Source organism: Thermobia domestica, chromosome 2, assembly GCF_964235325.1.
Source record: "Thermobia domestica chromosome 2, izTheDome1.hap1.1, whole genome shotgun sequence".
Taxonomy (NCBI): Eukaryota; Metazoa; Arthropoda; class Insecta; order Zygentoma; family Lepismatidae; genus Thermobia; species Thermobia domestica.
The window spans coordinates 145702396-145714919 of NC_137455.1; the positions used below are offsets into that span (position 1 = coordinate 145702396).

A 12524-nucleotide genomic window follows, 5' to 3' on the forward strand; every position below is an offset into this window, starting at 1 on the left:
GAGATACTAGGAATTTTTCCATTCGATATTTTAACCCTTATTGAACTTGTGGAATGTAGACCTTGCATATGGGATAAGATAACAGACTCTTTCAAGGACAGAATTGAAAAGCAAAAAGCATGGCGAAAAGTTTATGCAAGCCTTGCCCAGGATTTTGAGTTCATGGACAAAAAGAAACGAGAAACGACAGGTATGTATGCAACAGCGCAAATCTGCCTTCAACATTGGGGGGGACACCTAAGATCGTTCCCATATTATATATATATAGCGATGTTCAAACTATTTCTGTAGTCGAGAAACAATGCTGTGGAGGATCAGGGGAGCAGAGTTGTCTTCAGCATTGGGAGGCAGGCAGATTTTAGGCTTATTCTGAGTGGACATTAATTTCATTTATTTCCCTTCTGGCGATCGGACACAATCAAATTTCTCTCCCAAGAAACCATTTCAAATCGGATTATTGGGGGGGAGGGGCAATCTCCCCAGTTCCAAGATTGGAGGGGACATGTCCCCTTCATCCCCCCGGGATTTGCGCCAGTGTATGTATGGAGCAATGTAAAACAGAATTACTAATTCGAATCTTATCATTTAATCTACTATGACATTAATGTTAATTGCATGGAAAACAAAATAATATATATATATATATACACAATGTGTAACAGTGTTCCAACAAAAATTAAAACTAATATAGTTTGCAATGTACAGCAGCATCAATTCTCATCGAAACGAAAATAATATGTTTACAGCATCTATTTAAAACGGCACTGTAAATCTAAACATGTTTAGGCATAGCGCTATTTTTTATGTTTTGTACCGTCCTCCACACCTCTTCAGAACAGTTTTTGTAGTCCTTGTTTCAAAAAATAATTATCCCAATTATTATTTTTTTATTTGTTTTCATATATGGAGAAGATTTTTTTGTGTGTCGCTTACTTCACTCATCACCAGCAACGATATTGTCGGGGCTTCCACCGATATTGTCGGCGACGTGTGCAAAGTACGCCGACACCGATATTATCGGGGCTTCCACCGATATTATCGTTGCCGTGTGTAAACGCACTTACAGTAGCATGAGCATTATCTTTTTCCTCATTCTTTTTATTCTACAGGATTGAAAAGCAGAGAATTTCATATAGTATATCCTTTATGTAGCTACATGATTTGTTTAGATGCTTTGGGGAAGAGTGTCTCAGAAACCGTTCGCAGATCTTATCTTGAATGATTTAAGGAATAAAACTTTCTATGTAATGTTAATAGATATGCAATCTGTAACTGAGTGAATCTGTCCCACGTATAAGTAATGTTACAAAACTAAATTCTCACAGAGATCTAGGACCTAAGCTTTTTGTTTAGATTGTTTTACCATGTTACGCGGCTTCAGAGTTTGACATTCCTCGTGCATTCCGAAAACATATTTCAACATTTGCCCTTACCTTTCCCTATGTTTCTTCTGTTTGAACTCAGAATCTGGCCTTTCTGAAACCACATTATATGATAATTCCATAGAAAAAACAGTCTGTAAGTATATAGCAGTTTATTTCTTGAAATTACCGACACGGGGAAAAATTCGTACAGGCTTTCTGTTTAACTTTTCATGTTTTTTCTTCCTTTATTCGTACAAATATCTGAAGATGAGCCTCATGTAGATTCGAAACGTTATTGTTTGAAGGAGACACGAGTAGTAAGTGCAAGGGTAATTCTACACTAGTTTCAATAAAGATTAACAAATGGTAAACAGAAGACTTGGAACAGATAATACATGTATATTCATATTTTTAAACAATCTATACGACTCCTGATAGGATGGATGCTCTTTGTTTGATATTAACAACAGACTTACGAGTTTCATAGCTGCAACATAGTTAAATATGAGCCCCAGACCAACCATACTTTAAGAGTGATTGAAATTGGCCAAAGTAACTATTTATTCGGATTTCCCTCAGTATTCTTAACGTAACAGGCGCTCTTGTTTATTAAATAATAATAATGATTTTATTTAAGATATTTTTCCATGTACTGTAATTCGCAAGAAACGTTTAATTTGTAACTAGTTGAAGTTCTAGTCTACATATAATTTTACATCAGTTAAATGCAATGTATATTATATGTCTGTATGTTTTAATATTTAACTTGTTGAACTCACCCTGATGTGTGGCCTTTCTTGTTTGAACACTTTAATAGCAGTTATGAAGGTCTCAAGAAACATCTCGTTTTGTAATGATTCAATACTTACTAAGTTAAACTAGTGGTTTTGCTGGCAGGTAGGAATTTGATCATTGCTGCTGTTGCACCTCTTTCTTATTCCTAACTCAGGAACATATTTTTAAAATACTGTAATATATATACATTCTTCTTCAAATGGTCTAAATTGTATCTATCACATGGTTATGTAATGAACAAAATAACCATAGTAATTAGCAGTGATCTTTGGATTGGTAACTTCACTGTTATATACTAACAGCTGTTTTATTTTCTACAAGTTCTTTGTGTCTTTATATACATCTAAGTTTGTTATTTCTGGATTCACACTCACTCTAAAAAACAAGAGAATTAAAATGAGTCACGAAAATCAACATTTTACAGAAAAATCATAAAAGTTTTTTTATTTTTTATTTTTTATTACTGTTTCTGTATTAGTTAGTATGTATAATAAAAACTGAATATATAATGGTAAGTGGGTTTGTACATTTAATACTATTATCTTTCGTAGTCATAATTTCATGTTCACAGGTTTAGTACAGATAAATTCTATAATGCTAGGAAATAAACCTGGTTCGGAATTGTTGCAGTTTACTCAATTAAGCTTGATTTTGTTTTACATAGGAGCGCTGCGAAATTGTATATATTCTTATGAACAAGAACGTTCTTGTATGATGAATTTACATTAATATATTCTTGTTGCTGAGAGAACAGTGGAGAATGCAATCAAATTTCACGAAAGTATTCGTCGAAACAAATCTGAGAAGTTATTGCTAATAATTTGAAAGTGTTATGTGTTGACTTGTATGGAGTACGATTGGCTATAGTTATAGCCAAATAACTTCAACAGTGAGTGGTAAAAAGTTTGTGTGTCAAAAAGAATTTAAACGCTGTGTTGAATCGCAACAAAATCGACACACGTTATATTGCTGGTTCCTTCAATATCAGACTTCGTAGATTTCGGAGTCTCTGGCATACCATATGTGGTACAAGATATGCTTTCCTCGGTGCGACGTGAGAACCCACCCTAGCAGGAGCAGCACAGCATTCCGCTGGAATCTTAAATTACATAATTGTCAAGAGCTATATCTGGTAAGAAAGAGTAAGACTTCGTCCATTACGTATCATCTAGAGAAAGACGAATAGCCAAAAACTGTACGAACGCCATCTTGCAGGGGACAGGTGGAAGTTTGTAATGATTGTGGGCGAATTATGGGTGTATTTGTTAGAATATGATAAAAAAGAGATGGTCCCCGTGATTCCAGCAATTGTTCTAACTGGTTGCGTGAATGTGCATAAAGTTTTCCACGCGGCTTTACGGTTGGTGTTTACTGCTATAGTGGCGAACTATACACAAGGTCGACAAAAAAAGCTTATTATTAGACGAACATTTTGGAGCATCTTGCGTTGTCATTAACCAGGGCAAGGTTTCCAACGTCAAAGTCTACGGTGACGTACATCGAGTGGATGGCCATGTAAAACGGGAATTCTTGCATTGCCTTTTACAGACATTCCTACAGGGCTTTTGTAGGTTATCGTTGTTAAAACGAGCGTTGGGTCATCGACAACCACGCACATTCGACGTCTTTGGAGAGTTTGTCGAAGAGGAATGAAAACAGACTTGATGAAATTATGCGTCAAGAAGCGGAAGCGGAAAGCGCGGTGGAAGCGGAAATACAGTGCGATAGCTAACAAACAAGAGTTTGTACATCGAGCACAACCGCTGATGGCGTCGCGATATTTCTTAAGAAGTCAAGGATGCCAAATTCGGTACTATAAACCTGAAACATCTATAGAAGATGTGAACAGCACAGAAATAAAAAGCAAATTCGAAAAGAAGAAAGGAAAGAGACTGAAAACAAAGACAACTACTTTTAGAAATAAATAAGCTTGAGGAAGACAAAAGGATGTTGAAACTTTAGGCTTTAAAAGAACAACAGCATATTAAATTTTAAAAATTCAGATGCTGCAAAAGAAAAAAAAAAATATATGTCCGGCTTGTTGGTTATAAACCGGAGAGATAGGTACAACTGTTATATTTTTAATTGATTGTGAGTGTACTTTTTGTTTGGTACTACTGTTTTATTGTATTCCAAATACAGGAAGTTTCTCACAATAAGTATTTACAGTAAGAAAATAAGCTTGTACTGAGATCAGAATATTAGCTTGGTTCCTTGATCCTAAAGGAATCTTTCAATTTTACGTACCGCCTTTGGTGCTTGTCCCGGGTTCGATTTCCGATTGGGGAGGTGTTAAAATTTGAATGCATTGCAGTGGTTAGAATTCCACTTTAAACTGTGGATCCACACCTCACGCTGAAATGGGACGCTAAACTTCAATAAATAAATAATATTTCAAATGAAATTGGAATAATAATAATTGGAGTCTATTAGCACTGTTCAGTCTTACGTAGCAAGTCAGTCATAATAACATTTCAATTTATAAATATGCATTGAAATACAGTAGAAAGTATAAATAGATTCTTAGTCTTGTACTAATGCTTATTCACTCTGTTGAAACCTTGTACTAACACACAGCAATTATGTATCCAATCATAAAGATTAATTCCGTTAACTCAGTCCATAGACAGAGCTTTATGAATCATCTACGCACCATCCACAATATTCTGTATAATCTTTCAGAACCTCTGATTAAGCTCGGAAATTCATAAATCCACTAATTAAGAGTTCAGTATTTTATAATAATAATCAGCATCGTATCTTATAAATGAATACCCGAATTACTAAGGATTGCACAGACTATTGTAACTCGAGAGTTTCGTCCCGAAAAACTTTGGCACTTCTAGCGCATTTAATAAAACAACAAATCTTATTCCCAGCAAAAACCAGGATCATTGTTCAAAAGCTGCTTTCAGATACATGTGAATGAAATTTCGTGGAAAAAACCTGGTTATAGATTACGAAACTTAAGTCTCATAACCCACAGGAATCGCAGGTTTTCCACATAAACAGCGTTAAGGATGTCTGTTTGAGAACGGACTATCGCCGTTAAGATGTTATGTGGGAAACCTTCTTCCTTTTATCAATAACGTGTAACGTATAACATGCTCTTTTGCTTGATCTTTTATCGGCCCACTGTGTCTAAGATGTGTGATTCTTTCAAGAGAAACAGCTTCCGTTTGTACCTTACATAACAATCCCCAAGTGTTCCACAGTTGTGTGGGATAGAAAAAAAAAAGGATCTGTACAAATCGAAGCACTCCGAGGACATCAACGCGGAGGTTTGTTTAAGGATTATTTTTCTAGTAAGTACAAGGACTATATCCGTTTATAAGTGCAAAGCGACAGTCTAGTAATTTTTATGTTCATATTAGTAATAAAACCAATTTTCGTTGTTATGTAGTGCATACTAGTATTTTCCAATGTAAATTATATATCAAAACAGTTTATATACATCATACAAATTGTTCAAAACATTGATATTCGTGTTAGGAAGATGGTGCTTAATTAGTTCCTTTTTCTTCTTTTAGATCCCCTGTTTCAAATTTGTTTTTAATTTCTACAGACACCTACTTAGGCCACTGGAGACCATGATTCAGCAGAGCCGCAGTTTGGAAGTATTTTCTTTGGGCTGTTCAGAAGAACTAACTATGCATGCAGGTGTTTTCCTCGAGTTGCTTGGACGTTACCAGGCTCATTCCCTGCGACAGCTCAACCTTGCATCTGTGAAGGATGACCCTGAAAACTACCTCCTCCTGGATCTTGATCCAGCTCTCTTCAAGCCGTTTTACATGCTTCAGGTAATCCTAGTTTCTGATATAAATTATGCTCTTTAGAGTTTGTGGGCTTGAAATGATAATTTGTATCATATTTAACAAGTCTGTGGTTAGTTAAGTACCCTTTTGTGTTGGTTATGGGTTGGACTTTCTTCATTCCATTTTTGGATAGAAGAGATATATTTATATGCGGTAACTATAGTACTTCTTAGTTATGGGCAACATATGATCTGTATTTACTAAATTAACATGTCAGGGATTCGAATCAGAGAGCAAAATATGGAAATGGAAAATATATTACATGCTTGACCTTTAGAAATACAGATGCAAATAGAAGGCAGATTTAGGGTTCTGTGAATTGGGATGCCCAGTGCGATGTACAATATGTTATACGTATAATGTGTAATTGTTTCAGGTGACAATTTAACGTGAAGCGAGATTTTGTAAGTAAATATTTAGCACTAGTGGCCTTCTCAGAAATATAATATTGCATGTTAGGAGGTTCAAGTAATGATAAGGAGTTCTACTTATACATTCGGATGTAGAGGTAGTAGTGCGTGAGGTTTTCTAAACATTAACTAAGTTTTTCTTTATTTACTTTCTCATATATTAGGTTAAGACATTTTAAATTTATATTCAATACATAATTGTTAAATATTATGGTTTGCTTATTTCTGTGAGTTTCTTTTTCTCCATTGAAACTATATAAACGAGACCCGTTTAAAGTGAGATTTGAACCACTATTCGGTGTTTAATCTGAAGCTACACTTCACCAAGAATAGAACCTGAAATGACGCACGCGGAAAACACGTTCATTATCCATTTGGTCACGAGGAGGCACAAGGTAATGCTTTACTAATTGAAAAAACGTATAAGAGAATCATCAATATTCCTATCCAGTAAACGAAGCATATATTGCTGTTTTGGGAGTTTAGCGTGTCTTTTTCATCACAGGAGTGTATAGAATGGTGGACTCACAGCTTAACGTGGAATCCAAACAATGTGAACTCCCAGCAGGAATCGAACCTTCCTAAAGCGCGTGTGCCAACCATGTATCCGCTAGGGAGCTCAAAACTGAAGTATACAAACAGGAGAAAGTTTTAAACTGGCAATTCTGAAGGTATCGTTCGTGAAATGAAAAATGAAATGGTCTCACGGTTATGCCAGTTAGGCTAAAGGAGGCGATGATCATGAGAAATGAATAAAATGGTGGAGTGAAGAAAGTGGGAGGTAACGGGAGAACCCCGAGGAAACCCGCGCACACGATGTTTGTCCACCACAAAGTTAACTTGGTGCGAGCTGGAATCGAACCAGGGATCCATCATGCACTAGAAGTGAACGCTCTACCACTCAGCCACCGCGGTCCTCGTTCGTGTGTAATATATATATATATAAACAATCGCATTAGTTCCTTTGAAAAGAGATAGAAACACATCTGAACAGTACATTTATGCTGTGAAGGTAACAAGGCTAAAATTCAGTGCTATGAATTATGATAAGCAACATCATCTATCTGAATTGGTTTCTGATTTAAATTCTAATGGGAACCAATAAAATATTTGGGGGCACACTGCTGGAAAGGTGATAGTCATCCACATACGCTCTGATGGAACTTGAGAACCTGCGGACGTGGCTGGAAATTGATATTGCGTACATGTAGATCTTAGGTTATTACTAGGCAAGATTTCTGAGGTTCTCTGGGTAAAGAAGTTTCCTTCCACATTATAGAGTATTTAGGAAAAGCTATACGACGGAGAATAGAAAGTTTCAAACATAGATTGACCAGCAATAGCATTATGACCACCTACTTGATATGTCCGCTTTGACTCGCAGGAGAGCAGCAGTGTGGTTTGGCATGGAAGTAATGGGACCCTGGTAGGTGGTTGGAGTCACCACATCTACACACATGTCACTTAGTTCCTATAAATTCCATGAAGTGGAGCGATGAGCTTGTATGCGACGTTCAGTAACATCCCAGAAGTGTTCAGTTGAGTTAACGGGTGAGTTTGGGGACCATTCTAGCAATTGAAATTCACCATTGGGCTTCTCTAACAACTGTACCACAACGTTGGCCTTATGACGAGGAGCGTTGTCTTGCTGAAAGAGGCTCTTATCAGCTGGAAATAAGGCGTACGTGATCATGAATGGGTGTACGTGATCAGCAATTACCTGCCGATAACTAGGCACCATCATGGTATTGGTCCCATGGATGACCATATGAAAGTTCCCCGAATCATTGTGAATCCACTCCCGGCATGTTATCAGCCTACTGTACATGTCTCTAGCAGATATTCTGCTGGAAGACGGATTTTGATGAAGGCATTATCATGATTCATCGGACCATTCAGCATTGAGCTATTGCTCTGCGGTCCAATGAGGATGGACACGTTCTGATTCCAGTCGTTATCGATTATGCCTAGTATTAACATTGGTACATGTGTTCGTACTGTAAACTGTGTGCCCAGACAAACTCGTGGTTTATCCATTGTTGAAGTCTATTAGTCTTCTGTTTGTGTCACAGTTCGCGTTCTATCTTGTTGTACCCACCTCGACAGTCTACTGCGTCTGATATCTTTAATGACTTTGTCATGTCTTGTCGTTTGGTATAGGTTTTACCGATCTTTTACCACTTGGAAAAAACTAACCACGGGAGCTCACGAACACCCGACAAGTCGCACTGTTTTCGAGATGCTAGTTCCCAGCCGTCTGGCCACCACAATCTGGCCCTTGTGAAACTAATATATCACCGGCCTTCCACATTCTGTGCATAAGTACCACGCCGACTGATCGAGTGAGATCCATGGGAACGGTTCTGCTTTGGCCCGTGACTTTTACATCAACCCAACGACTTTGTTAAAAGACTAGCGGATTGTCATAATAATTTGGCTGGACAGTGCATATTTAAGAATATAAATATTAGGCAATTTAACATTTTTTAAGATGAGGGAGAGCAATAAAGTTTGCACAGATGGGTATAATACTTTCAATAGTTGCAGTATGATGATGAAATTTTAGGTGAACATACTTTGATCCTTTGGCTTCAAAATGTTAATAATTGTTGTTCCTATTGTGTACAGATAAACCACAATGGACACTGAAGTAGACGTCAGGAGCCGATAACCGTCGGTAATGGTGTTCCTGTTCAAAACTGGTGATGAATCAGCCGCATCGATTCATAGGAAGTTATTTCCGGTTTTTTAGCATTACACATTGAACCGCGCCAGTATCCAACATTGGTTGCAGCGGTTTTATGAAGACTTCGAGATCAGATCAGAAAATTATGGTCTCCTTTTCCTGGCATCAGTGCGGTGTCATTTTCATAGACTAATTGGAATATGGCTCCACAATTAACAAGGAGCGTTGTTGTTTGTCATTGAATAAGGTACGACATGTTCTCCAGACCAAGAGTGCGGAACTGCAAAGTAAAGTCATCAAGCTCCATCGTGACAGCACCAAGCCTCCCACAGCCATGATAGCAGAGCAGAAAATCATGAAATTGGGGTGGGAAGGCGTCCCTCAGCCTCCATATAGTCCGGACTTTGCTCCTTCGAATTTCTTCCTGTTTGGTTGTCTGAAAGCCCACCTACGAGGAAAAACATTCGATATTGACAAGGCCATTATTTCTTGTGTGAAACAATGGTGTAAAAGTCAACCATCTGAATTCTACCAAAGAACATTCAAAGAATAGAAAGAACGTTGTACAAGATGCGTCACAGGAGATGCAGGAGGCTACATTGATGACATGATCTTGTAGCTCAAGGATCAGAGTATATTCACCTAAAATTTCTTCATCATATTGCAACTAATAAAAATATTATATCCATCTATGCAATACTTAGTAAACGATCTTTGTAGTAAGAGTTGCAGTTAAACTAGAGTTATTTCATTTTTCAGGTTCTCAGTCTCGACTATGACTGTGTGAGTGATAGCCTTTTAGAAACCATAAGTAAGGCATCGAGTGTGGGACTGTCACGCTTAGTAATCCATGTGCATGGCATTGAGGATAATCATCCTGGAACAACAAGTGCGTCATGGTCCAAGTTTTGCAAACACAAGTAAGTCAATACAATAATCACAGCGGGAGATAACGTCTATTTTCTCTTCTGTATTTCATTCGCTGGAACTGCTGCAAACTTCTGAACAAATGCTCACTCTTTAGGTTACGTCTTACCCATTTAGCTTCGTACATGATTCCATTGAGTTCTCACTTATAGAAAATATGATGTACAGACAATATGGTGAATAGGAACTTACTGATCAGAGTAACATATTTATTTATTTATTAAATATAATTAGTAACAATTTCAATCACTTAACGTCTGATGAAGACATCGTTAAGTTGTTGAAACTGTTACACATTACTTTAGATTTAATAAATAAGTATTTTACTGCGGTCAGAGTGTTCCAGAGTCGTAATGGTAGTTAGGAAATTCGAAGGTTTTCTTCATTTCTCATACATTATATCTTCGGGAGAGAAATTGAAAACAGAATTGATTGATTTAAATTAAGTTTTGTATTATTAATTTTTAAAGTTAGTTATTGCAGCTATATATAGTCACGTGCGTTTCTCTGTTTAAAATTTGAATATATAAATAACTTTGATATTCACAGTTTTACAGACGTTTAGTAAAAATTAACCACATTAGCATTGCATTACAGTTAGCACTTTATTTTCAACGTTAAATTGAATATTATCATAACTAAATATCAGCCACTTAAACAATTGTTTAATATATACTTTCTGTAAATCTGCAATTTGAATTATCTCGTTGTCTTTCTTGTTTCAGTCCACAGTGTGAACTTCACTTAACATTAATCCATTCATATGATGCAGTGGAGATTCTGCATACAAATATACTCAAACCCGCAATGCCACTTACTCACTTGAAGGCTTTTTTCTGTGAACAGGTATGCATATCAGTTCTTGTTTTGTTTTTATTTGAGCATTATTTTATCTTAAGTATTTAAGTAGGTATTTACTAAAGTGTATCATAAGTTCATTCGATTTTAGTATGAAACATTAGTTCTATGGTAATAGGGTGAAGAAGTCTTACTTATTGTGCAAAGTAAAATCTAATGTGTTGGATGTTTCTGTTTCAACGTTGCACAAGAGCCACAATCCCACGGAGATGGCGTATACCTAATTTGGACGTATAAAATTAATGCAGCCTGTTTTCCACATCGTCAACTGTTTCGAACCGTCGTCCTTCTAGAAATTGCTCAAGGGAGCGAAGCACATTATAATTTGAATGGTCTGACCTGTTGTATTAATTTGGACCGCTGCCACGAGGCGTCATTAACCTGAAGCATAGCCTTTTATCTGTTGGGTCCCGGGTTCGATCCCAGCCCCCGCCAAGTGGACTTTGTGGTGGACAAACACCGTGTGCGTGGGTTTTCTCGGGGTTCTCCCGTTTCCTCCCACTTTCTTCATTCCACCATTTCATTCATCACTCATCATCACCGTCTCCTTTAGCCTAACCGGCATAACCGTGGGACGTAAAACTCAGATTTCATTTTTTCCTTTTACCTGTTGATGAAGATCAGATATTTCTGTCGTATAATATCGTGAATGAGCTGAATTTTCCAGTGTGAAAAGCTTCCATTCACAGCATGGCTGCCTGGAACGAGTTTGCAGACCATCGTAGACTATCGATATCCCACCATATGCGTATGATCATTGTTTCAAACATGCCACTTTAAACAACTATCAGTGCCTCTTGCTTGTCGTAACCACTGCACCGACAGAATATCACAGAAAGATCTATTTTTCATTTGTAGCTAGGGTTGTTGGAATTTTTCCCAGCCCACCCCTCAAAAAATCTTACCTTCAAAATTATATTTAAAAACTTGGATTGAAATGAGAATCTTAGTTAAATCATAATTAATTTCTTAATCGTGTTTTCCAGAACACGTCTAGGTTGAGAATTGGCTTAGAATATGTATTTATCAAAAATATCTCTAGGAAAGAATATCATTGAAGAAAAAGTACGTTCGGAAGTCGTTCGTAACAAATTTTGTTCTCACTCGATTAGATTCGCTGTAACGGTGTTCAATAGTAATCTGGGGCAGAAAGCAATTATAACATTCCCTTTGTTTTTGTAGTACATAGTCATGTACAAGTACAAACAAGTAATAAAGTGTCTTTCTCAGTGTGTCATTTAATTACAAATTGCAAATCATTCATTTAAAGAACTATTTCTTACACGATATTTGGATAATTACACACACACACAAGCGAAAAGTCGTTGCATTAAAAAGGAAACAAAATTTTCTCTTATAATAATTACAAATGCTTTTTTTTTTTTTTTTTTAATAATATTGTCAAAAACTCGACAAACGCTTCACTTGGAAAATGAAATTACTGAAGATCTGAGTCTGTTTTCACAACACTATATCTGGATAATTACACACACAAAACGAAAAATAGTTGCATTAAAAAGGAGATCGGGAAACTCTGAATTCCTCTTGAGTATCTGGTAGAATATGTGACGTATAGAACGATTGTCGTATGTTACAAAGGTCTTTTGATCTTATATATGTTGTAAGGAAGCAAATTGACAACTGAGAATGAAATTTACCCCCCCCCCCA

The 12524-nt window shown here is 36.8% G+C and overlaps 1 protein-coding gene across 1 annotated transcript in view; it reads left to right on the top strand.

Annotated features, from left to right (window-relative positions):
• The window catches only part of LOC145676008 (F-box only protein 33), an 82494-nt gene that overhangs the window by 7067 nt on the left and 62903 nt on the right, over nucleotides 1-12524 (top strand). Inside the window, exons 2-4 of the mRNA XM_081746847.1 lie at nucleotides 5725-5959; nucleotides 9830-9990; nucleotides 10723-10843. Coding sequence (XP_081602973.1) covers nucleotides 5725-5959; nucleotides 9830-9990; nucleotides 10723-10843 — 517 coding nt within the window. The remainder of the gene's footprint in view (nucleotides 1-5724; nucleotides 5960-9829; nucleotides 9991-10722; nucleotides 10844-12524) is intronic.